General features: G+C 39.0%; 1 protein-coding gene across 5 annotated transcripts in view; it reads right to left on the reverse strand.

Moving 5' to 3' along the window:
• The window catches only part of ARHGEF26 (Rho guanine nucleotide exchange factor 26), a 196,117-nt gene that overhangs the window by 44,269 nt on the left and 123,915 nt on the right, over positions 1-27,933 (reverse strand). For all 5 annotated transcript variants that reach the window (XM_067549912.1, XM_067549820.1, XM_067549986.1 and 2 more), the window contains exons 7-11: positions 17,050-17,202; positions 16,403-16,532; positions 14,302-14,376; positions 11,905-11,994; positions 1,736-1,890 (exon numbers count right to left, since the gene is read on the reverse strand). In XM_067549912.1, coding sequence (XP_067406013.1) covers positions 1,736-1,890; positions 11,905-11,994; positions 14,302-14,376; positions 16,403-16,532; positions 17,050-17,202 — 603 coding nt within the window. The remainder of the gene's footprint in view (positions 1-1,735; positions 1,891-11,904; positions 11,995-14,301; positions 14,377-16,402; positions 16,533-17,049; positions 17,203-27,933) is intronic.

Consider the following 27,933-nt stretch of genomic DNA (forward strand, 5'->3'; position numbering starts at 1 on the left):
TCACCTTCAATATATCCTTGGTCACATCTTAAAAACTAGAGAAACTGTATCAATGGTGTTAGTACAGTCATTAAATTATTTAATGTTCTAACATGCGAAGAAGCCAGTTCAAGTTTAACTTTGAAAAACTGCATGGAACGGATGTTTCTTTGCACAGCTGAGGGACAATGGATCACATAAAAGAATGTAATTATGTTTGTCTGCATTTGTGCAGCACATATTTTATGATCAGAATGTCTGTGGTAGGATCACAGAAATCAATACTTTTCAATTTAATATGTTTATTTATAAAGATCTTGGTACAGTGAATATATAAACCCATCACTAAGATCAAGTTTTATTTATTGTAGCTCATAGGCCCACTGGGAGATCAGAGATTCCAACAGCTGGAAGATGTTATAAATCAAAAGCCCCAGAGTTTAGATAGGATACATTATTGCAAAAAATTATCTTAGAAGCTGAGTAACCAAGCTATCGCACAGGAAACCAATAAACAATGTAACAACACAGATAACAGACTTTTTCATTGTTTTCCAACTCAGAAGTTTACTTAGCTATCAGCACAATAAAATATTAACTCTGGTCCTCTGAGAACAGAAAGAAACACGTTGTTTAAAGATGCGTGATACAAATCTGTGATGTGCTGCCAACGTTTCAACATGGGGCTCCCATAAAAATGTTCCCTGTAGCCTGTGATAAACCTTGTGTCCCCGGGGTGGGTGTACTACAGTAAACAGGCTGTGGAGAAATCTATTCACTTGATTATAACCAAGGACTAAGGTAGCCAACAAATCGTGTTGCATTTTGCTGGAAGTGTTCAAATTTTGTTTGTGAAAAATGCATAAAGTATAACAGCATTATTGTATAGTTCTCAACTTGTACTGTTTGAAGCATGGGCTCAAGATTTTGGAAATATTTTTAAAAATACCTGAAATTTGGTGTCACTGATCAAACCAAACGCAAAACATTTGCTCTTCAACACTATTTTTATTAACCACGGGAGTAAGGCGTCTCTGTCAGGAACAACACAGCAGCATCTGCAGAGGGCATGAACTCCATCAAAGTCAGAGGAATGACCCTAACTTTCCCTTCAATTTGGTGGTGGAATTTTAACAGGGTGCTCCCAGCAGCCTTCTCCAGCACATCATTGATATAGATTATCCATCAAAGACCAGTATGGAGAGACATCCCTGCTCTACCTATTTATTTACCTTGCTAAAATGCATATCTTTGCTGAGTCACTGAGACTGGATTGCATTTTTATTTCTGTTTGACTTCCAACCAATTGCAATTCTAAGTATGAGTATGAGAAATAGGAGAGACTCAAAAATGCCTCTAATTCATTCACTCTTTGTACAGGCACAGCATACCAAAATGTATGACTCCAAAATTTTAGATGTGTTGGCAGCACTTAAAGCATTTTTAGTCAACATTTCCACTTACATGAGGTTCTGTTTTCATGCTGCAAGCATGTTATGCATAACCCCTTCTTCTCATTTCTTCCTCTTTCACTCACACTTGAAAAGGGTTGCTAAAGGAATATTCTAAAAATGCCTTGGGAACAATAAATTATACTTGAAATAAATACTGAACAACAAAGTTAGCTTTTGTGAAACCAGGAAGTTTACATTCTCATTTCCCCAGGGTGACTCATGCAACATTCAAGACAACTGTGGCTTGTGTGTGACTCAAGGAATTAGACACACTTGCAGTTTTAGATTAGTGAAGCTCTTACCTCTTCTTCTTTGTGATAATGAGGACATCATTAAAGAGGAAGAAGTAGACTTGCTGCTTAGAGGTCCTTTTAGAGAAGAGTCCAGTGTCTTCCACATACGCATTTAATTCACCCCTTTTCACTAACCATCGGGAAGAGGAGACCAGTGGAAACGGCTACAAAGTAAGAAAGCATTTTAATCATAAGTCACAAGCCTTTTGTGAGTCAAAGGAGTATCAGGATCACTTGGAAAAAAAACATGAATAAACTCAAAACACAGAGATACTGAGTATAGGTGTCCAACAGAGACCTCAAGATTCCAAGTAATGTACAATACAGGTAATGTAAAGTATACAGAAGATGAGATACTTGCAAATTGTGGATGCTTTAGAAATACTGACTACCTTCACACTATATCTGCTAAAGCCAATTGAAAAATAAACAGAAAATGGAATTAGGCATGCTGTGAAAGGAAGCTAACAGCATATTTCCACCTAATGCAGAACAAAGTGAATCTCTTAAGAAGGACTGAAATAAATTGGTGTATAAATATTCCCATACCACAGTCTCACCTAAAGCAGAATTAAAGTTATAAACAGAAAATTTACCAGCTTAGAATACTGCAGTTACTAAAAAACAAGAGTCAGGAAACGGCAAAACTGCCCCAGTCATTATCAACACCTAAATATCAGAAAAAGAGTTATTTGCCCAACAGTACCGGTGGCTCTTGGAGATGATGTTGTCAGGTATCGATCTTACAGTAGGAGCACATGCGCCCCATGTGCACGAGTCTTTTGAACAGCAGTCCACGAGGGCTGTACATGCATCCTGTGCCGGCTCATGCTTCTCTGCGAGAGCAAAAAGGGCGGAGCAGTTGTGACCCTCCTTTAGATCCCTCTCAGTTCAAAACCCATGGCTGCTGAGCATGCTGAAAAGCGGGGATGGACGGTTGGCTGTGGGATCCACACTGACTGCAACTTTCCAAGAAGCATAGCTACTGTAGGGTAAGTAAGTGCTCTTTCTTCTCAAAGGTGTGTCAGTGTGCAGGATCCCATTGCAGCTGACAGGCAAACAGTATCCTCTCTGAATAGTGGGAATGAGGTGTTTCAGCATCAATAGTCAAATGACGATTGCAGCTCTGCTCCTCTGGAACTTGGCTTCAGACTGGGCTGCCACTTCAAAGATGCAACGTTTAACGAAGGTGAGTGAGTTGCTCCATGTTGCTGCCTTGCAGCTCTCAAATATCAGCATGTCTCTGCAGCAGGCTCAAGACATTGCCCTGGTGCCATGGTGAGGGCACTTTTTCATGTGGAGGCACAGGACCACCAGCTATTTGATAGCAGGTAAAAATACACTGCATGGCCCACTTAGAAAGTCTCTACGATGAAATGGCTTCGGCTTTTGATGGGCTGGACATAGCCACAAAAGGCTTTTGATGGGCTGGATATGGCCAAAGACAGGCTGGATAGAGCTGGAACTGGGAGACCACCTAAAAGGCTTGGTCCTGTTAAGGTAACAGCGCTCAAGACATCCAGAGCATGTAGCTTCTTTTCTTCTAGCATCAAGTGAAGTTTTGGGAAGAACTCTGGGCAGATTTATTGACTGACTAAGGTCAAATCTGGAGACCACCTTAGGGGTGAACTTAAAGTGTGGTTTTGACACAACTTTGTCTTTGTGAAAGAGTGTGTAAGGAGGTCTGGTCACAAGACCATGGAACTTGCTCCTTGCAGAGGTGATAGCAACCAGAAAACACATCCTGATGGTAAAATGGTGCACCAAGCAATTGGACACTGGCTCAAAAGGAAGCTCCAGAAGTTTTGGGAGGCTGGCGTCAAGGTCCCACTGGGGGTGGGGTCTCTAAACATTGGAGAGTGTCCAATGAGAGGGAGTGGACACTGTAGAGAAACATCTCTGGAGAACTCAGAAACTGGGGTCCACTGATTGCTACCTGCAAGGCAACTTTACGAGTGGCAGTCTCAAGAAGTTTGCTGATAAGACAGTAAACTAACACGCAGTTTAAAGCTCCAGCAAAGCTCTCTCTTGCTGAGGCAAACAGGTAACACAGTATCTTATGGTTCTGGGTGCCCTGAAGAGAGCCTCACACCAGGTTGTTGCTGGTTCCCAGAATGTGCGAAGTCAATATGATTACCCCCCTGATGATGAGACCATGTCCATAACCTGATGGCTTCTTGGCAGAGAGGAGATAAATGAATGCCTCCTTGTTTGTTTATAACAGTACACTGATGATGTGTTTGTCCAGGTCTCCCCTGGGGAGTTCTGCATGACAGATAGAAATGCTATGCCCGCCAATCATATGGCCCTGACATCCAGGGTGTTTACAAAGCGTTTCAAGTCCTGGTCCTGGGACCAGGATCCCTGCAGATGCAGATAGTTCCGGTGGACTCCCCACATCCTGCCCCTGAGGTGTCTGAGAGGAGTGTCATTGTCAAGGCAGGGTCACAGAATGGGACATCATTCTGTACATTCTTGGGATGCAGCCTTGAGTTCAGCTCCCACCTGAGGTGAAATGGTGTCTCTTGTTCAAGTGGGGGCTGGAGAGTCAGTATTCTACCGCAGAGGTAGAGACTACAGATGATAATTGGAATCACATACGTGCAAGTGGCCTCGTAATCCTAAGAAAGCATGCACCACTGTCATCAGATCTAATTTTAGGCAATTTGTCACTGATTGAAGAGACTGGACCCTATCGTCTGGGTGGTAGGTTCTTGCCAACTGAAAATCTATGATAGTCCCTACGGACTCTATCATCTGTGATGAGTTGAGAGACAATTTCTCATACTTCATGAGGAGGCCTAGCTGAGGAAACATGAAGAGGACATACCCTAGGGCTGTTGCAGTCTCCTGCTGAGATCTGCCTCTGATCAGCCAGAGGTCTAGGTAAGGATAGATGTGAAGGCCCTATCTTCTTAAACATGATGCCACCCACCACTGCCAGGCATTTTGTGAATACTCGATAGTGTGGAGAGTCCGAAGCTCAGTACACTGTACTGGTAATGGTTGGACCCTCCTGTGAATCTTAGGTGTGTCTTGTGGTCTGGCTGGATAGCTACATGGAAGTATACATCCTGCATGTGAAGAGGCATAAACCCTTCTTCAGCTTGAAGAGATGGGAAGATGGAGGCAAATGTTACCATACTGAACCTGAGTACATATTTATTGAGTATTTGCAGGTCTAGGATAGGATGAAGATCCTATTTCTTTTTGGGATAAGGATATGCCATGAGTAGAAGCTTCTTTCCCCCCCCCACCGATTCTGCTGGCACCTCCTTTATGGCTCTTAGATGAAGTAATGAGGCCACTTCTGTTTGTAACAGGCTCTTGTGAGAAAGGTTCTTGAAGAGAGTGGGAGGAATGGGGGAGGATAGGGGTAAAGGAGCAAAATTGGATAAGGATCTCTAGTATCTATCTGTCCAATGTTATGGCAGACCACGACTGGTGAAATGGTGAAAAAGTGGCTTCTGAAGGTTGCATGCTCCAAACTGGCTCTGTTGTAGTTCCTGAAAGCCCCATCAAATTTGCTAACAATGCCACAGGCGCAGGCTGTGTTACTGAGGAGAGGGAAGATGTGTCTCCTGCTTCATCTGGCATCTCCTTGGAAGGACAATCGGGCTGTCTGGCATGGCACAGTGGATTCCTGTGTCTCACCAGGGTCTAGTAATTTGCAATAAGAGGCTGGCGTATAGATCCCTATGGGGTGCAAAGTAACCTGTGTGTCCTTTAAGGAATGTAGTGTTATTTGTGTGCTCACTGAATAATCCATGCATTCAAAGGGCAGTGGTTTATTGTGACTTTCACTTCCCTGGGAATGCCAATGCCTGAAACCAGAATCCCTTTGCATTGGTACTGCTATGACCATGGATCTAGCCACAGTGTTTGAAGCATCCACTGCAGCTTGGAGAATGTTTTAACCACTTATCATCAAAGACAGCCAGTATCATTGAATACTTCCCTGCTCCCAGGTGGGAACTTAGATAGAAAGGGAATACATTTCCTGATTTAGGACAAAGTATTATTTGGCCAGAAGGGTCTGACAATTTGTCATCTGTAGTTGAAAGGAGGCAGAAGAGTAGAATTTCTTCCCAAACAGGTTGAACTTTGTTGAGTCTTGTCCTTAGGGATGTTTTTGTTCGATGTGGATTTCTTCCGCAACACTGAGATGACTAAGGGGGGCTCATGTTGGGGTGGGTGTAAAAGTGCTCAAAGCTTTTTTGAGGGACTTAATACTGTTTTCTCACCTTTTCTGCAGTGGCTGGTATAGTGGCAGGTGTTTGCCCCAGGGCCTCTGCAGGGTCAAGAAGTGCTCCATTTGTTGGAAGGGTGATCTTGGGTGGGTCTGATGTTGCTAGTATATCAGGTATCACGTTATCAGACCAATAAGAAATTATTAAGAGGGCTGACAGCTAAGTGGGAAAATATTCTACAAGCATGTGAAAGGTTATTTTAGAGAGCACAAGAAGGCACAGGAAGCATGCATGGCCCCAATGGACACAGCTGTTCAAAAGACTCCTACCTTGCTTGCATGAGGCACATGTGCGCCCATACTGGGATCTGCACTGACATTATCTCAAAGACGAACATGGAAATACTTGGGCTAGGTCCCAACATTTATGTTAAAAGGTTTCTGGCTGGGATTTTCTTTTCCTTTGATGATAATTAAAATGTCTGATGTATATTTTATTTCCCCTGTACATGACTTCAAAGTATTAATTTTCCTGGTTTCTCACCCCAAGAATAGTTATGAACAGTCTTACAATTCTAGTGCGTGTACACACACACACTTGTAAACAGTGTATAAAAACAAAAAAAATCTAGATGTTTAACAACCCTTATATGAACCAACCGGGGTTCTATGACTATAATGTACTCTACAGATGGTTGCAGCAGGAAATCAGCCCCCACCAATGCAACACCCAGCCAGAAGAACGTGAAACACCTTCTGGGACAAGGGGAATGCGAAAAGCTTCACTGCTGCAGTTTCTAAACTCTATTAGGCACAAACTCTGACTGCATTCTTGGTGTGAAAGACTGGCCCTCTTGAAGTTAATGGCAAGACTCCCACTGACTTCAACAGGCCAGGTCACTCCTTGTCTTCTGAAGCTTACAAAATCAGTGAGTGCATCAGCCTCAGCTGCTCTTTATGAGACTTAGATAACGCTGAAGACCTAAAGAGAGATGCTGGGCTTGGGACCAGGGAAACCTACTGGTTCAGGACACATTGGGGAACTTATCAATCCTGCCTGTTCTGGGGGTCTCTCTATAGACCTAGTCACAATGGGGTGTCTGAGCCTGGTGGATGTGTCTGTTCCTGCACAACTTTAAAGCCCCATGTAAGTATCCTGAGGTGAGGGCTCTTGTAGTTGACAGGAGACCCACGGAGATAGCTAAATTCTGGTAAAGTTAGGAGTGGGTGGGGTCAAAATTGAGTTTATAGTGGAAAGCCAATCAAACTTTAACTACGGGGAAAGGGGGAGAATACAATCTTTCACTAATATCCTTGTGTTTGATGATCATATGAACCAGAACCAGTACAGCAGAAAAGGAAACCTGAGATGTCATTAATCCTCCATTGCTCCTAATACCGTTAACTGTTTCCCATTGTCAATTATGAAATGTTGATTCTACCATCTCCCTCTGCTCTCTCCCTAGTCTATCACCACTAGGGGCTGATTTTTTGGCTACTGAATTTCTCTACACCTGAATTTAAACTTTCTTTGCTGATGCTGAAACTCATTAGTCAAACATGACAAGACAGGTAATGAAGACAACTGCTTTCTTTCCTCTCTAGAACATCCTTTTACACGCTTTTAAAATATTTCCCCATGCAGCTGTCAGCCATCTTAATCATTCCTTATATGTCTTATTGTCCTGGATTTTAAGTATTTTAGCTGCCCTTTCCTGAACTATCTCCAATTTATCAGTATTTGTCCTGTAATATTATGTTCAAAACTGAACATGGCATATATGAGCTGTAGTCTAGCTGGTGCAAGAATTAAAGACAGAGAATAATAAACACATCCATAATTTTAGAGGCAATAGCTTTCTTCTTATACTATGAAATTATATTACTGCATATGCCCTTTTAATGACAGTAGAATAATAAAATTGTTTACAAAGTGCCTTTCCTACCGAGGTGATATAACATAATAAAAGCCCATATAAAATACAGGAGATGTTGGGACAGAATCTTGCTCTCCCCTATTCCAGCTGCTTTTCACTAGGCAGAGCAAAGCATCCCTGAAGCGGCAGCTGGAGATTCCCCTGAAAATGTAAAGTGTACATAGCCCTAAGGAGCCATTACAAGCTGGCACAAATTAGGCTGCTCTGACTTGTGCTCTCACTGAGTTATCCCCCAACATCACCCAGAAAGGGGACTAAGGAGGAGAGAGAATGTGGCTTAGAGCCACCTATATCTCCTCCTGCCCAATGGTGCTGAGCACTGGTCTGGTGTAGCTGAGGATTTAGTTAAACAACACCCTCTTACATTCAAACAAACAAAAACCAACAAGAGGGTAAAAACAAAACAATAAGGAAGGGGAAAAGGCTTGGGAAAAGGTTAAAGGAATAAATATGGGGTCAGCATGGCTCATACTAAAGACACCTTTGGAAACCAAAAGATTTAATTTTTAAGTGTGGGGTGAAACTGAACGGAGATGAATTTCAGAGGGAACAAGCTCCACACACTTCTGTTCTACACAGGAAAAGCACGATCAGATGGAGAATTCAGCCTATGAACAGGATACCTAGAAACCAGGTGATGTCTCAGCACAGATATCGATCAGGACAAGATCTTCAATATAGGCTGCACTATTCAAGCTTCAAAAATGATTAGTGACAAATGTAGACATTGTGAAATCATTTACAATATTCCATCTGTTATAATTCCCAGACATGTATCTACTTCTTCCACACTAACATCAAGCCAACAATATTCTACTTATCCTTGTTCAATCTGATTTCATATATTTCTGCCCAATCATCAAAACATAAAAGGGAAGTTATCATTGAAAAAGAACTTGTAAGTGTCCACAATTTTGTATTAGCCATTAATTTAATAAATCTCTTTTCTACTATTTTTTACAAGTCATAAATAATAAATATTATGTCCTTCTTTAATCTATATATATATATATATGACACCACATAGATGCTACTTTCCAAACAGACAATGAACCAAACTCCAATTGCTTTCAGTGGACCAGAGTGTGAAATCAAACTGATTTTAGAGCTCTTGTAATTTCATTTATTTAAATGGAGATTATTCCAATTTACATCCATATATTCAGTATAAAATTAGGTCCCGTATTTGGTTTTCTAACTAAATTTGTAGTCAATTTACAGTAATTCTAACTAATCCACATTTCTCAATTTTTCCTATAAGAATATCATATAATTCCCTTTATCAGTAGCCATCTCATTGTACTGTCACCTTGTTCAAACTCACATCATATGCAAGGTCAAATTAGGTCAGTACTTGGACATAAGGCTCATCAGAAACTCTCCAGCGCTTCAGGAAGTACTGAGTTTCATCATTATGAAATCAAAGTAATACGTTTCCACAGTTGCATACCAAAATTTGGCTTGAAATTTTGGCTTAGCTTGAACCAGAAACTCAACCCATTCAACCAAAACTCAGGTATCATAAAATCATTCAAATCAAACCTAACACTGCCAAGACAAACACCTCTTCCCATCTCTCTCTGCCACATGGGATGATGGCTCCAAGTGACCAAGACGCCAATTTCTGTTAGAAGCTGGTCCAATTAAAGTTATTACCTCGCCCACCTTGTCTCTTTAATATCCTGAAACTGACACAATTACACTAATACGCTAATATTATATTTTTGTGACCACCCAAACAGACAGCTTGAGTTTCAACAACAGTCTTTGACAACAGCAGTCACAAAATGCATGCTGGTCCAAATAACTAAAATGTTATTTGTGTTTGCAGGAAAAAACCTCTCACTTCCCCAATACTGTACATGAAATCTGAAACTGAATGACACTGAATAAATGTTCTTTAATCTCCACTATAAATTAAGGATTGGCAAACATCTGAATAAGTACAAAAATAGGGAACAAAACCATTTTTGGAGTGGCTTCTGTTATTCAAGCTTTACGAACACACAGTTAGATTTAATGAAACATCGTAACAATCCTAACAACATTAGATGGGGGGGCTAGAGATTATTTTAGAGAAATACACATAGTTTAAACTAAGAATGGCATCCTCAGTCATGACTTGGCATCCTTATTTTATGCCAAAAAAGGGCTTAACAAAGCTTCTATTTGCCGTTAACTAAAAATATCTCAAATTTCTTTCTATGACAAATGAATTCAGCACATGATTTCCCAACTGGTTATATTCCAGAGGACACTGACTGTGACTTTTAACAATATTTTTTTCTAACTGTCAAAAATATGCAATGCTGAGAGCATCTTCCTCCTATATAAAACAAACAGGCTCAGCATAATAAAATGTACTGAAACTATGCCAAGAAAAATCACCCTTTTACAATCCAACTGGCAAACTCTCAAACCACAGATAAATTTTAAACCACCAAGGAGTCCTGTTTAAGATATACAGAGCGGTACACTAGCAAAAGAAAAAAAAAAAAAAAAAAGAATAAACTAACAAATTAAAGTATCTTTTATTCCCATGAAACTGGTAGGCGCTGGAAGTCACAGTATGCATCCTAGAAGAGGGAACACTGTAAGATATTGATCCTTCTGCCTAAATCAAGAACAACAGATTATGGACATATTTTATGGCGAAAATAAAGACTAAACCATTTTGAAAAGGCATTTTGAGAGCCTTTTGGCTATAAAAACTCCTAGAAATTACTCAGACTTGAAGGCTCTGGAATGATAGATCTGAAAAGCTGGTCTTGAAAAGACAAATCTCTTGAGAGGATTAGCCCTAGGTCATTAGTAAACTTCATGATCACCTTGTAAATCTTATTTTGTTTTTTTATTATAAGTGAATATTTACACCCCAATTATTTTTCTATTTTTTACTGAAAATGCGTCAATAAAAATGCTGTGAACACTTTTAAAAGCCTCTCTCCATTGTCAGAAATTTTCTACATCCAAGATAGGGGTACAGAAATCCTTTAAAGTAGATATACTTTTAAAAACATAGACAGAATGGTACATCTTGCCACTGAATTAGTAAGAAGTATTCTTGGGAATTTATGCCATGCTATGGGTATCATACTTTTTAAATTAACATTTTTCAAGTACAAAGAAAATATTTTTTTCTATATAGTTGATGCTTTGAAAATGCCACCAAAAACCTTGTAAATCACATTTGACTCTTGTTGGACAGGCCACTAATAAAAGAAAGAAATAATCTGTAAACGTCAGCTGCACTCAAAAGAAAAGATTTGGAAAATATCAGTATCATTCAGCAACCCTTTCAACAGTACTAAACGTATTAAAAATTATTAGAGATTAATACAATGTCAAAAGATAAAATATAGCTGTGAATTTAATAAAGTCACTTGTTCTTTTCCTGCTAAAATATGTATTTTACCACTTTTAAAACATGTTTTACAGTTAAATTAACGTCTTTTTAAAATGCACTGTACTTCTCATATAGTATCTTCTTAATTTATTGAAAATATCCAAGATCTGACAAACTCTAAAGAGATGGGAGAGAAAGAAAAAGATAGCGAAACAGACCAATGAACAGTTCTGTGTATCACCTGTGTTTCAACACTCCTACAGAACTTTGGGAGTTAAGGACATGAGGTGAAATCCTAGTTTCTCTGAAGTCAATGAGAATTTTGTCATTAACTTCATCATGGGGCAAGATTTCATTGACTAAATGAGAAGAGTTCTGAATATCCTGGTTTTTATGTATAACTCAGGTGAGTAGTGTTAACTTGTGTAATTACTTTTTGGTTAAAGCTTTAGCTACTCGGTGTGAGTAACTGAGATATGATTAGCAGTGGCATCTGTTGCTCTCCGAGCATCCATGGCCTCAGCTGCACTCAGGATACAAAACTTTTAGTACTTTGGTGAAAGGTCAGTTCAGCATCAAACCTTCTGCAGTCCCCAGCTAATTTGCTTAATTTACTCCGGCTTTGAATCTGTTAATCTTAAAATTTAAGGGAAAGCAAGAGTTCTGCACACGCTAAATGAGTTCATGAATGGAAATGTCATCATACCTTGATTCGAAATTCCAGCTGGGAGTTAATTGTGTACATCATTTCTGTCCTTTCCATTTTTCGAGCCCCTTCGTTGCATAAACGGACCAACTAGAAACAAAAAGGAAAAATGTTCCTGCTTTAACATATTTAAATATTGCATTACTAGCTTTTCCTTTACAGTGCAACTTTTCTGTGGAAATGCATACCACTGAGGAAGCAAGAAAATCATAAAGAAACTGCTATTTTTATAATAAACCACAGAGATGATGGATTATTCCACACAGAGTAGTGTAAGTGGCACAAAGTACTTAACTCAAAAGGGTTACAGATCTTCAGTCCAAAAACTCAATGGGCACCCTGAGAGAATATAAACTCTAATTTTGGCATGTGAGTGAGTTGTGTAGTTGTGACCCAACGATATATGCTCTCCTTACAACTGCAGACATGCAAATTGTTCACTGAATGAAGATACCATGGCAAACATTATGGTGCTCTTTTGGGAAGCTAAGGAAGGCAGTATTTTACAAAAATTTTCACTCATAGTTGATGTGCTTTAGAATGTGATTTGAAAATGTATTACATTCTTCTAGATATTAAAAAGGAAGAAGATCTGGCATTCAGATATGTTAAAATGGAAAAAATAAAATACACTCTAACCACTTTAAAAATCAGTGGTCCCCTTCTAGTTTCTCACTTCCTGGAAGGGGAGAGAGAGCTGTCTCGGCAACAGCATGCTCTATCGATTCACTAAGTTCCCCAGATCCTTCCAGTACCACAACAAGTCAGTGAAAAGCATAGCATGGCTAACACCATGACCCCTGCTAATCCCTACCAGTGGTTGAATGGTGGAGAGTAGGATGAAAGAAAGAACATAAATCAATTGAGTCTGTCTGGACAGCCTTCTCTAAGCTAACTTGCAGCACCAAAAGTTTAAAAAGGAGCCCTCCAGCTTCTCTAATAGGAAAAAAATCCACTGTTTATTTTGCTGTAATTGTTGTTGGGGAGATAGGAAGCAGCATGCTCGCAAATTAGGCTGTTATATTTTTAGTGGATTTTATATAAGAGACAAATTAAGCTACACTGTTGCACACGACTAGGCAATTAATTCAGTGCAACAGCTGAGTGATTTGAAGAAACTGGGGACAAAGCCCTTATACATAAGGCTTCAGGGTACCCTTCCTAGGGGAAAAAATTATAAAACATTTGCTCTACAGGAAGATTTTATGAGTCAGGGATAAAAGTCATGATTATGGGGGATAGTTTAGCAGCATCACGGACAGGGGTATGAACAATATCAGTCAGGAGCTCTCCTCCCCCATCTCTTTTTCAGTCTGAACACTCTGTACACCACACGAAGTTCCCACAATAAAATTCAAGTGGGTTGGCAGCAGCATTGTGTTACTGCAGCAGTTCAGAATTTTTCCTGAGAAGCAGAAAGAGAATGATTTAAAGGTAAAGCTGATCTGTCAGTGACTGTTCCTGAATAAAGCAAGTTGGCATTTTCATCCTTCATTATGCTTCCGCTTTAAAAGAAAAATTGACAATTTCCATGCGTAAATAATTTAAATGAGCCAGGAATGCCCAGGGCCTAAGGCAGTGTCTAGCCCTGACATGTAAAGAACCTTATTTCTAATAGGGAGATGCCCAATCCATCAAATTTAATAATATTCAATTCTGTCATGCAGGGTCTCAAATTCTAAGATTTCAGGGCACAGCAGCTAGTTACTAAATTTTCATTTCCAACTATCTTTCTTTGTATTTCAAAGAACTTTCTATGCTAACAGTGATTTTACAGGGTTTTCATTGTGAAGTTGGGAGTTGCCACCAATATCAAATTCTGAAACCCGGTTATCAGCTTTAAAAGAAACGTACTGGAGGTTATCACAGAATTAATTATCGGCAAAATTTATGATTATGCATGAATGGACTGCTCCTCTATTTTTGTGTGAATTCAATGAAGAAGCATTTGTCCCATGCTGAAAAGAGATTTTCAACACAGCTCTTATTGACTGGAATGGTTTAATTTCATTTAAAAAAAATCCTTAAATGTTCTTAGAAGCTCGTTTTCTATCTCTAAATCCATGGCCGTTTCCAGGCTGCCTGTGTTGTACCACTTTCCCTTTTTTGGGCAACGACAGGGGAAAAGAACCCAGCTGTCCAATTTCATTATGGAATGCATGATCAAGACAAATAATGAAGGAGGCAAATAATTTATCAGATAAGTGGCTATTTATTACTAAGGCCAAAGTCATTTGGAAAACCAAAAGTGAGCAGACCTCAGACTGGCATATTGAATTGGCCAAAGCACACCACACAACTGAGGAAGAAAAGAGTCAAAATAGAAGCTGGTCAGCTGTGTACGATTTGGTGGGGGTTTTTTTTTTTTTTTTTTTTTTTTTAAATAAAAAAGCATACCTTGCTCACTTCTTTTAAGGCTCGTTTGCAGACCTCATATTTTGGTGAATCTTTAGGGGTTTTCTGACAGATGGTCTGAAATAAAAATGAATCGGTTCAGAGATCTGAAAACTGCAGATTGTTACATCTAAGTCAGATCAATACAGAATTACAATACAATAAATAAAATTAAACATGAAGGGGCAGAGCCCTGCCCTGGGGGCAATACGGAAACACATTTTCCTACCTACCGCAGCTCCTCAGTGCGCACGGGGGTGTGTACCCACTGATGTGTGCTTCAGGGAGCAGCACCTTTTACCCCTATATGCCCATGTTCATCCATGGCCTGATGCACAGGGATGGGATAAGCCATGGATCTGCTTGCTCAGAGCACCATGTCCTCCCAAAGGTGCTGCACAGAGCAGTCCCTGTGATCCCTTTCAATTGTCTCTGGCCCTTAGACAGACCATGAAAAGTGGGGAGGGCAGGGAAGCTCTTTAGCCCTCGTGCAGTAGGGGTAAAGGGCGCAAACATAATCCAGTCACTAACGTGCAAAGCACTGTAGAACTTTTGCTGAAAGCTGGCTAGCCATATGCAGTAATAACAACAGACTGTTCCCTCTGTGGAATATATTACCAGTTGCTCATTTTGCCATATTTTTATGTAAACCAAGAGCATGCAGCAGAAGAGGTTAGCAATGGTATTAAAACAAAAAGCCAAAAAAGTCAAGACAGCCGTAGAATCCAACAGAAACAGCACAAAGTAACAAGAGGCTAATTTGTTCACTGAATGAAACCTGACAGTTTATATATTGTTAGAGTTTATTTTCATGAGTTGGTCACGAAAATAAAGTTCGCCCAAAATAAACATCTTGTATCAATACGTCACTAATGATGAAGGGGCTAAATTATGTTTTTGCTAGAGTAACACAAATATTATAAGACCTTTAATGTGAAACCTTTCTTCAGGTGAAATTATGTTTTCACAATCTAAATATAATAAGAGAATAATACTTCCTATATTACAGTTTAATGAAACAATGAAAACTCACTATAAAGAAAAATTCTCAACATAAAGCTTAGAACCTCTCCTAGAAAAAAAAAACAGTTTCATACTTTTCCATTCTATTCTGCTTGTTAGAAGCTTTGCTTTCTGAAGAAAAGGGGTGTCCTGAATTTAAAGAGTTAGTATGGATGTTTTGTTTTTAATAAACACAGGGATTTATTGAACAGTCGAGTATGGCCATGTGCCAGGATGTTTAAACTAACTACTCTAGACACATAAAGGACTAGAATCAACCACTGTGAAGCATTGAACACATCTCCACGGTTATCATAATATTCATGATCATAGAGAAGACTGATCAGCATAGGTCCTGATCTGGGACCTGCTAAAGCCAGAATCCAGGTTTGGATTTTAATCCATACCATCGGCAGCAGTGCAGATCATATTCAATCCTGGCATCCAAACCAAATGCCACGGACCTCATGAGTATGTATGTCTTCATCAGATTTCCACCTTCACTTCCTAGCACTCTCCCTCTCTGTAGGCTCTCCCAATTACTGCTGCTGGCGGGGAACCACACACCCCAGCATAACAGGCTGGTTACTTGCTATGGATGTAAATGATGTTTCCCATTGAGGGCACAAGAGCAATTACTAGAATCATTAGCTAAGGATCAGATTGTGACCCCCTTAATTTGCACAGTCCCAACAGGACTATTCCTGTGAAAAAAGCAGGGTGCACAATCTGGTCCTAAAGGAAGTCCATATGGCCGAAAGCCTATGTTCTGAACTGAAGGTCCAGGTTCTAGGCCCAATTCTGTTTGTGTGTGACTTCTATGGTAGTGTGTCTTGACCCGGACTTCAACCTACAGTGTCATTAGAGTTTGACGCCCAATTGTTGGACTTGAAGTTCTACACAGTTGCTTGGTCACCGAAAGTGCAAATAAATGCCACCACCCACTTCACAATTTCCTTTTGTTGATGAGAGACCAGTTTATGCAGCCTGGGCCCAGTATAAACAAGGTCCAGTGGGGATGAGCCAGTAACTAAGAAAAGAAAGGTTGCTTAATTTCCAAGGACACAAATATAAACAGAAAAAAGAATATCTCTGTTCTCACATCCATCAGCAATGGAAGGCGTGTAACCCTCTGCATTGGAAGAATGAGGAAAGAGATCATAGGTAAATTCCTGCAGTCTTCATGGGACTCAATCCGTGACAGCACTTCCTTGAAGGCTGGATTTGTAGCTCTGGAGAAAAAAGAGTTTTTAAAAAGATTGCTTTAATTTAGAAAAGTGAATTTCTCTTTTCAAATAGCAGTGATGTTAGTAAATTTGAGGAAGGGAAGTTTGAGGGAATCTCATCCTTTTATGTTCAACACAGTTATATTTAGACATATTATACAAATATAACTGATATTTGGAGACATGGGTACAGTGCACACACACACACACACACACAAAATCAACAAACAATGCCATGAACAATACAAAGGGAAAAGTATAAAAGCACTGCTATAAAGAAACTGGTAAAACCGTTCTTATCAATGGAGAAAATTTAGCACATGACTGCAAATAGGATTGGACTCTACAGCCAAGCATATTTTTACCCTCAATTACATCAGTGGCATTTAAACATGTGCTTTAAAATAAGCATGTGCTTAAGTGATTTGCTGAATTGGAGTCTAGATGTTTTGCTTCAAGGAATCCTAATTGCTACTGTTAAGGGGATGGTTTTAAAATGTATGTTTTAAGCATAATTTCTTACAATAGCTTCTGAAGTGTTCGCTGTTGGTAGACTTCATTAGTACAATATTTCACGTATGGGTCAAATGTTGATGCAGTATGCTTTTCAACAATATCACTAATATCATCTATGAAGATGTTGTTCTGATGCTTTGCTTCAAGTTCTTCAAAGAACCTGCAAAGGAAGAGAAGATATTACCAATTTCACCAAATATAACTCTTAATGGTTTGTCTCTTGTAGCATTTCAAACTTCACTTGACATGATATGGGGTCATTTCATAAAGCTTTTAACCAAAGAAATAAAAAAAGAGGACATTATTTAGGGACAATTTCAGAAATTTGGGGACTCTGTAGGGGAGGAAAAGTTTAACTGATGTGCGACTCTCATCCCAGTGGCTCAATTGTCCATGTATTTCTTGCACAATAAATGTAAAAGAAATATGGCATAACGTGTCATATTCCAGCAGAAGCAATGCTGGTCAAGTTATTTTTTTTACAAAGCCAAAACAGAAAGAGTACTACTAATAGGGTTGTAACTGCACTTTTCAGCAATATGGCTGAAAAGGAAGTGAAAACTTGAAAACAACATGAGAACTGAATCTTTCTCTTTGGAGTAATGGAAGTGCAATAGCACAGCTGCAACAATAACTGGAAAACTTCACATCAACTTAAAGGTCAATTACAAAACTGAAATGAAAATTAAATTAAATTGCCAGTTGATGTGCTGAATGACCTGGCTAGCAAGCAGAATTCCCACCCTGCTCCAAATAGAGCACATACTACATGTCCTATGCCAGAGGTGGCCAAACTGTGGTTCGTGAGCTACATGCGGCTCTTTTATAGGCGGCTCACAGAACCCCCTACACAACCCCATTCTCTACCTACCAGACTGGGGGGGGGGGGAGGGGAGCCTGTGACAGGGTGGTGGGGCTAGAGGATTCTGCTCAGTGGGGAAGGGGGTTTCATGGGGGTCAGTAAGTTTGGCCACCCCTGCTCTATACCATTTAGCTTACCATTAACGCCAAACCCGGAAAGGAGATACTGAAACCTGAAACTTAGGTTGACCTAAGTTATGTCACTCAGTAGTATGAAAAATTCACACCTGAGAGACATAGCTAAACCAACCTAAGCCCCAGTATAGACACTGCTGGGTTGACAGAAGAATTCTTCCATCAACCTAGCCACCATCTCTCCAGGGAATGGTTTTACTAGAGTGATGGAAAAACCCTTTTTGTCGCTGTAGCAAGCATCTAAACTACAGTACTGTAGTTATTGACAAAGCTGCTGAAGGATATGGTTTTAAAAAAATGTATTCAGTGTTGTCTCCCTTACAGTCTCTCTCTATTGATGGAGCAGTCTTTCCTGCCTGTAATGACCCATCTTCAATTCTAAGAAGCATAATCTCCCTGGAAAGCCTCTAACCCCTGCCCCTCTCTTTTCAAAGGATGAGAGAATGCAGATTATTATTGATTTGTATTATATTAAGTACTGTCCATGTGATTTAGAGAAGCGTACTGGCTGGCAAAGAAAGAAAATCAGGCTGCAGTTCTGTCTCCTACTACATATGCTGAATTATTCAATGTCAACCAGTGGTTTGCCTAAAGAGTCTCTGGGAGCCTTCAGAATTGTATTAATCAAGCAGGGCAAATTTCCAAGTTGTGTCATCTACTATTTGTTACATGCTACAACATTCAGATTTAAAAGCATGGACCAACTTTAGGTTACTGTCATGATCCACGGATCTTGAGCCTGAGTCCGCAGGGTTTACAGGAGTCACCACACTCCAACCCTTCCCCTGGCAGCTTGCTGACAACTACTTAACTAGGACCCAGCCCCAGCGTGAGGCTCCATCCCTGAGATCCTATTGGCAGAGTCCCAGAGCAGCCAATTGGCCTGCTCACCTTACTTAAGCGAGCAGCAGGAACAGGAAGCTGCCTGAACAACTGGTCTCCATCCTGCTCGATTTCCTAGCATCCCAATAGAGTTGAATCTTGGTGTCAGACTTGTGGTTCCGATTTCCAGTTCGTCTCCTGTCTTGGACCCCTGGTATCCTGACCTGGCTTGAAGCGTGGTTCTGAACTCAAGTTTGTCTCCTGTTTCTGATCGCCCAGCATCCTGACCCCACTGACTCTTGACTCCTGTCTTGTGACTGTGGACTTCGGCTCTGACACCACTAGGTCTGGCTGCCCAAGACCTGACCGTGATAGTTGCAGGCAGTGACTTGAAACCATTTCTGCTCAGTCCAATTTTTGTAGCTGGCAGAAACTCTTAGCATATTGCTGATTAATTTTATACAGGAAATGAGGAACTATGGCATTCCTTCCCACTATATTTTGGCTTGCTGAAAAAATGTTTGGCTATATGGACTAGAAGGTCATCCTTTCAAAAAATTTGATTTAATTTTTAAAATGTATCAGGTGGTCAGTCCAATTATGTTGGTAATCCTTTCAGGGAATGGTAAAAATCTACGGTAGAAGGTTTTAGAAGAGAAAGGAAACCACACTTATTAAAAAAAAAAAAAAAATCCACAACTTACCTATCGAGCTGCAGGCTATTCTTAAATACAGTGCAATGAATACCATGAATCAAGATTTGGACCAACAGATTTCCTCTGTGCATCCGGCTTACTATAACTTATCAGTAAACCAGTTACTTCACCAAATCCTTTTACTTAATATTTTACAGGAGGTTTGGGGATTAAAAATTAGTTCTGATCAATCACAAGAACTGCTCACCATAAACTGATTCCAATGTGTGTCTAGCCTTTTATTTACTAGCAGAAGACTTTAAGTATTGCTGTTTCGTTTATACCTAAGAAACTTTTCTGATTAAACTTTGAACCCACTTAAACTAAAGTCAGAAAAGACCGTGAAAGAGGATTTAATTCTTTTGCCTTATCTTTGGTAGTTAAAACAAATATCCAACGTGTAATTCTCTAGTATAAGTCAGGCTGCCTCTTTTCTAAGGGCTAAATAAACCAATTTAGAAGATAAATCTTCATTTATTTCTTAGATTAGTGGTTCTCAATCTTTCCAGACTACTGTACCCCTTTCAGGAGTCTGATTTGTCTTGTGTACCCCCAAGTTTCACCTCACTTAAAAACTATTTGCTACAAAATCAAACATAAAAATACAAGTGTCACAGCACACTGTCACTGAAAAATTGCTTACTTTCTCATTTTTACCATATAATTATAAAATAAATCAATTGGAATATAAACATTGTACTTGCATTTCAGTGTATAATATATAGACCAGCATTAATGTCATTGTCTGTATGAAATTTTAGTTTGCGCTCGTGCTTTTTATGTAGCCTGTTGTAAAACTAGGCAAATATCTAGATGAGCAAATGTCCTCCCTGCAAGATCTCTGCATACCCCCAAGTGTACGTGTACACCAGGTTGAGAACCACTGTCTTAGATCAAGGAACAATAAATTGAGCTTCAGTCAATCCTACTTCCCATAGAGAAAGGAAGACTCTCTTCAAATGCCTGTTGCTTTAATTTGGCAGCTCTTGTTAAGAGTCTCTCTCTGTTTTAAACTGCTCATTAAGCTTCAATTAAGCATTAAGCAGGAACAATGCCTTGATATTTGTGCTGGTAGTTTGCTCATGCTATGTTTTCCTGCTAATATGAACAGTTTTAAGCACTTATTTACCATCATAAATGCCTTATAAGCCATACAGTTAATTGATATAATTCATATGAATTTACTATTGTAGAGGCCAAATCATGCCCTGTTTAAACGTATAAAATTCTCACAGACTTCTGTGGGAGTTTTGTATAAAGCAAACAGGGATTAGCTCAAGTAGTAGTTCTGAGCTCCTCAGAACGAACAAACACCTTAAATCAACCATTTCATTTTGGCAAACATTTCCTCTCAAGTTCATCACAAAAGAGTTACTGAACAAGACTGACAAGTTTGAAGACACTTGGCAGTTGGGCATCCATTTATATGGACACTTGAACCCTTAAACCAGATATTTTAGGACAGGATTTGTCTCACGTTAGAACACACTAAAGCAAATCCCAAAGCTTCACAAGTGGTCAGTGTGTACTTCTATTGATTAAAGGGGGTCTCTAAATAGGGAGGTAGATAGCCAGTACTTAATTTCCTTATCTTATGTGCAGTACTTACTATGAAAACTAAGAAACTACAGCAACAGAATATGACTAGAAAGTCTCTAAGTACATCTGGGCTCTAGACTGCTTGAGCTTGTTCCATTTCCTTTGCTGCTGTCAGTTAGGGCTCCATTCTTAGAAATGTTGAACATTGCTGCGAGGTGCTAGGCCTTCAATTCCCAACTAAAGTCAATGGGAACTGGGGGCTCTCAGCATTTTCACAGGAGTGCTCTGAACCTTGTAGGATTGTGCACTTTAAAGATCTTTTTCCAACCTCATGTCATTTAATGTCCTCCAGTTCTTAATTTCTAAAAAGCCATCAGAAACAGGCTTCTTCTGCATGGATTATGGGAGATGCGTGGATCTTCTTATGTCTCAGCCTTTTCTTCACTGGTTTACTAGCTAAGTACAAACATTTTCTCTCCTCCACTCCCTGTCCCCCCAAAAAATTTTCAAACTGCCCACTACAATTATTTCCCTCATGTCTTTCCCCACACCAGGTTCTTATTGTTGAACTTCTATTTGTTGTTTCACACTGGGAACCTGGATGTGCCTCATGTCCTAACATGCTAAATCCTTCCACAAACAATGTAATAGTTTGATGGGCTTTTTAAAATTCTTCCACCAATTTCTGTGATCACCCCTAAAATATGGGTCAAATCCTCAACTGGTGTAAGTGACTATACCTTATTGACTTTGATGGAGTCATAACGATTAATACTAGCTGAGATCTGACCATAAAATAATCACAAGTCAATCTTAGCATTAGGAAGGTTTTAAATATTTATTTTTAAACTAGACAATAGGGATATTAGAGGCTTGATGCAAGTTTTTTCTCTCAGTTATACTAGTGTAAATGCAGCATAACTATTGGAGTCAATAGGATTATTCCAAGATTTACACAAGCATAACTGAGATCATAATCTGCTTCATCTTCTCAAGAAGCATTTAATGTATTCCGACTAATATCTAAGCATGATGCAATGAAAGCTAGCATTATATCATGCATTATTATTATTATTTACTGCAGTACCTATTCAGCACTTCACGTGTCAAACGACTTCATAGGAATCTGAAGAATTTATTTGTAAAGTATTACCCCCATTTTACAGATCTGGAAAATAAGACAAGCAGTTTGCCAAAGGCAACATAGCAAATCTATTGCAGAGACGGGATACGAAAGCATGTTTTCATAATACTTGGGCTTCTTCTCAATCCACTAGTCCATTCTGCCTCATTCAATCAAAGTATTTAGTCTTTGCTCACAAAATATTTCATTTTAAATGCAAAATGTTAAAATAAGTAATATATATAGCACTGAAATGCTTTAGAAGTTACTCTGTTGCTGCTAAAAGGACATTAAATTCCTTGTCTCAAGCTCAATGGTAATATAATAAGAAGGAATGCAATCAGAAACCCAACAACAACAGTAACTTGGCCACTAATAGTGTACAGTAAAGTTGCTTTAACTATCATAAAAGGTTTGCCAAAGTGCAGGATTAAATAACAAGATTTTAAAGAAAGTAACTGTTTTGCATTAGTTATTTAACCAAAATATAAACAAAATGATTGTTTAACACATATTTTGCTTTGCCTTGATGTCAATATAGCTAAAATGAGGGACTCAAAATTTTCTTTGATACTAGAGTCCTCACAGCATAGCAGTTCATCCATATTAGCTAAATGGACTAAACTTAAAAAAAGAAATAAAGGAAAAATTATTTTGAAGAACAAAGCATTAAATCAGTGACCAGAATCAGTGTCAAATGTCAAACATGAAAGCTGTAAGTGTGCAGCTAAGAGCAGAGCAGCATAACAATTTAAACATAAATGGATCTGTGTACGAAGCCTACTGAAACACAGCTGTAAATTCCACTATATATAGAAGAGGACTGGGTTTACAAAGCCAACATCACAATCTGAAGGGACCCACAAAATTTTGCTCCCTAACATCCCTGATTCCTATTTCCAGTGTGCCGCTGGCTCCACACAGCAAAACGTATACTGAAGACCAAAGAGGGACAAGTTATTTGAACGCGTATGACCAGTGCTTTGCTACAGCTTGGTTACTTTAATTCTTTTTTCCTGAATAACTTTGTGGACCGACAGCCTGATTCTGCAAGGTGCTGACCTGTCCCAGCTCCCAATCAAGTCAGTGGGTATTCAATACTGTTCAGCTCCTTGGATTATCAGGCCACAGACCACAAAATACATAGCATCCAAAACTGTCCAGGATCTAAAGGAAATCACACACAGAGGTGTGTCATGTAAGCATCTAGTGTGATAATTGCCTTAAAAGTCACTATATTTTCTTTTACACTTTGGAATACTTGAACATACAGCCAGGCTGTTGCCCATTCCGAACATAAGACAGAAGGTTCCAGTGAAGATTGTGCCCCCAGAAATCCACACATGGATCTCATTCCTCCAGTGGCATCACTCCCCCTCCCATTCCATTTGGTCAGGATGTGCAGGCCATGGGACGGTACTGGGCATGCTGGGGGCAAGCAGTAGGCAAGTTTCCATTAGAAGGGAGTAGGCCAAAAGGGAACACATACTCCCTCCCACAAATAGATCAAACAGATTTCCCTGAGGAAAGGCTACATTATTTTTTCACGCTGAGCATCACCTTCTTAAAGGTGGGGGATCTTAGGGTCAAGTGTAGCCAGAGGAAACCTTGATGGCTCTTTTGGAGCCACCGTGCCTGTGCTTCTGAGCTGCCACAGAGTCACCACACAAACAGAAAGATCAGTGTGGTCTGGTGACCAGATCCATGGCCTCTTCTATGGCACAGAGAACCCTGTCTTCTCACTGGATGTTTGAGACACTCTAGGAGAGGAAAAGGAAGGGAAGGGAAGGGAAGGGTGCGGCTACCTTTGCATCCAAGCCCTCAGTTTATATCTGTTTTATCAACAGACTCTGTGAAGTCATGTACACTGATGAGAATAGTGCGTTTCTGAAAATGCCTAACAATCTGACCAGCCAAACCAGGGACTTCACTATGTCCCTAACGAATAAATGAGAACGCATTTCGAAGAAATGTCCATTTCGACCAAGTAGTGATTGTTAACTCTAGTTTTTCAGGGCAATCTATGTTTAGAGAGCTCCGCTACTCCAACAGGAATAGAAAAGCTCTGTATCAATGTGCCACACCTAACTGCATACAATGTTTAACATGTCCTAGAGTTATGGCTTCAAACCCTTACAGTAGCTTCCAGTATCTTTAAAAACCACATCCAGAGAAGTACAGATAACGTATTTATTTCTGAAAGATTTATTTTCCTTACATTGTAACCAAAAGGTCAGAGTGAGAACACTGCACATTTTAGAGTGCTTTGTGGATTTTTCTAACTTCATTTCAGTATACATACAAAATCTGAGTAGAGGACAGAACAAGTATATTTGAATGGGGCATAGCATTAGTATTTTACACGACTTCAACTGGTTTATTCATTGTATTTAGCTTAGGAACTTTTTAATAATACTTGTTCTTTTTCCTCCTTGCTACATTAGCAGAAAGGCAATTGTTATCTTGGTGGAATAACAGGATAAACTAAAGACTATCTCAGGACCCTGGACATGAGAGGTAACTAATCAGCTATTTCAACTTGCTGCTTTCCCACACCACTTATATTCATCAGCAGGAGACTCCCCCAGGATGCACAAAAATCAATTATTTAAAAAAAAAATTAATAAAAAATCTGTTTATTTAATTTAAATTAAATAAAAATAACTGGTTTATTTTTAAAAACTAAACCTATTTAAAAATAAATTTGAAACTGACAACTTCCAATGAAGCCTAAACTTTTTATAATTTATTAAAATCACTTAAATCAAATCAAAATAATATTCAAGCAATACAAATCTGCTACCAAGGTTTAAAGAAAGTCAGACCACTGAACTGATGGAAGTCACTGGCTAAACACAAGAAACCAGAGTTTGTTGAACCAGCTTTTGACAGCAGTAACCTCTTCTGAAGGTGCAAAGAGAATATTTTTTTTCATTTCAACTAGTTCAGTTCAAGGACTAGTTCATTCAAAGTTAAGAAACCAACTGAGAGTTGAAAACGTAGAAAAGCCGGTTTTCCTCTTACAATCTATGAATAAAAACTAGGTGTGAGAGGACGAGATCTACTAGTTCTAAAATTTTGAAAAACAGTTACCAGAAACAGTCAGTTTAATTCACTAACTATAGATAATACTTCCTTTGTTTCATAAATTAGTTTTAAATGCAAAACATGTTTTGGTAAGCTTTTCTTCTTATGTATCCAGCATACTTAATTAGTTTTATTTAATTTTTAAAAATAAAATGCTATTGTGTACATTTTAATTAAATTTAAATTTCCATCCAAATAGGGCTTGGCACAAATAGCAAGTAAAAATTAATCACACTCTGATAAAACATGAAGGGACGTAATTGCTTAAATAAATGTGTATAAATACAGTGTATCCTCCTGGTTAGCAAAAAGCAGCACCAAATTAAGCGTTAAGCTATATTTACTTGCAAATCAAAGGGTATAAATTGTTACCAACGAATGAAAAAAAAATGTTAAGGAAAATAATTTAAAAGTACAAATGTGGAAATTGGAAATGTAGAAAATGTGGAAACCATAGTCTAACCATCTCAGTTGACATAGTCTTCCTTCATGAAGTCACATGTGCAATGTATTTGTTAAAAAAAAAAAAAATCCATAACATTCCCAGGGCTGGTTCACACTTACCGCATGATTCGGCGGCAGTCAACGGGAGTTACACAAACTACACAGAGTAGTTTGTGTAACTGACATTGACTGCTCTGCTTCCCTTCTGCGTGCTGTTCGCACTGCGCTACGCTACTTGAGGGGGTGGACTTACTCAGTTGACTTCCTGATTGATTAAGCGGGTCTCACTGACCGCTCAATCAATCCAGAAAGATCGATCTGGCAGTGGCGATTTTGCCACCGTCAATATAAACGTAGCCCCACTCTTTACACAGTGATGTTTGGTAGACCGATAATCTTTAAAATACATAAGAATTATCCCCACTGGGTTCAAATGTGTCTCTGTTAATTGAATGCCTGCTATCAGAGCAGTGAAAAAACATTTAAAGGATGCACAACTTTCAGGATACCGGGATTTTGCCAGATAGCCTCTGAGAGCTTTTCCTGGAATGTCAATATCCAAATTCTTACAGAGCATGCTAACTTAACTGTAGTTGATGTCATAAATTTGGGTCACTTTCCATACATGCACATGAGGGCTTGATGCTCTATACACCAGTCAGACATGCGTTGGCTCATCTAGTAGTCTACATTATGAAGCAGCACAGAATCAGGATTAATTTCTGTGAAGGCCCCTCAAAAGGCTTCTTATCAGAAATTCACCAAAAATGTTTGGTTTTTCTTTTTTTGCTGAATAGAGTCCTCAGGGCCACATCGTACAAACACTGGGGGATGACACTAGTGGGACTACTCAGGAACAAGCACTACCTCCATTATTAAATGTATGATTATGTAAACAGTTTCACAATGCATATACAATATGACCGGCCAACCTTAATTCTCACGTTTCCTAATCTGAGTATTTGACTTTGCAACTGTAACATTCATTTATTATAGTTTTTGTGGATGAATACTATGTAGGATCAAATCTGACCTCACCTACACTGAAACCCCTATATAAACACATTCAAGGGCTGTTTTAATTTCACCATTTCCGTAATTTTAGATTTTTACAGTAACAACAAAAATTAGTAGATGGCATAATATCACAGTAATTAGAAACTTTTTAAATGATTTCTTATAAAAATCTGATTTTCTTACGTATTATTTACAATCAATGTGAGTGGTATTTATTTCTAAATGAAGAGTGGCAACTAGTGGAAGGAAAGAACAATTTAATTTAGGTGATATTGGGCAGGAGGGGAAAAAATGCTAGCAATAACCTTTTGTACCATATTTTCATTTTGATACAAAACCACAGTATGAACTGGTCCTAACTACATGGATGTTAACAGAGCAATAAAAGACTTCTTGTTTACTTTGTCAGTGTAGGCTCAGACAAGTCAGACACAGAATTCTGTTTCACCATCCACACTGCCAGAAACATAGCTCAACAGCCTTGGTTTGAAAATTGTTTTGAGCACCATTTAGGGATAATATAGCAGATCTCCCAGAAAACTGCATGTGCACAACACATACAACATTTAGCTTTTCACAAGAATACCAACTATGCTTTCTAAGCTCTAATGTTCACAGACTGATTCTGGCAAAAGCCCATTTCTTGCCAAATGAATTATTACAGTTTCAGACTTTTGAACAATTTACTTGGAAAGATACATAATATGTTATATAAATTCATTATTTATGCACACCAATACTTCTATATAGTTTTTCTCCACAAATGTAGAACTGGAGATAATAATTCCTCTGACATTAATACACTTTGTGAAAGCTTCCTAAAGAAAGATTAAACCAGCTGTGCCTCAATAGGTACTTTTCATTTTCAGATTTGATTTCCATGAGGAGCAATGGGATGCTTCATCTGTGCAAGTCCCTTTGATTTTTTTAAGTATCACATATCTACTTAACATAACTTGAATGCTATAGCACTTTTGGTGTATGTGCATTCAAGGTAGAAAGGGCTGTGAGCCACGGAATTTTGATGGTATATAGTTGCATGACAGGAGGCGGCAGAGCAGATTCACAAGGAAGCCTCTATATCCTTTTGCATTTTGAGAAGGCAGCTACACATCAGCTCTGAATGTGCAATGACAAGAGCAGCACTGAGGAGAGCCTGGGAGCCAGG

Source organism: Emydura macquarii, unplaced genomic scaffold, assembly GCF_026122565.2.
Source record: "Emydura macquarii macquarii isolate MOO-44397 ecotype Brisbane River unplaced genomic scaffold, CSIRO-AGI_Emac_v2 contig_18, whole genome shotgun sequence".
In the NCBI taxonomy this organism is placed as follows: Eukaryota; Metazoa; Chordata; order Testudines; family Chelidae; genus Emydura; species Emydura macquarii.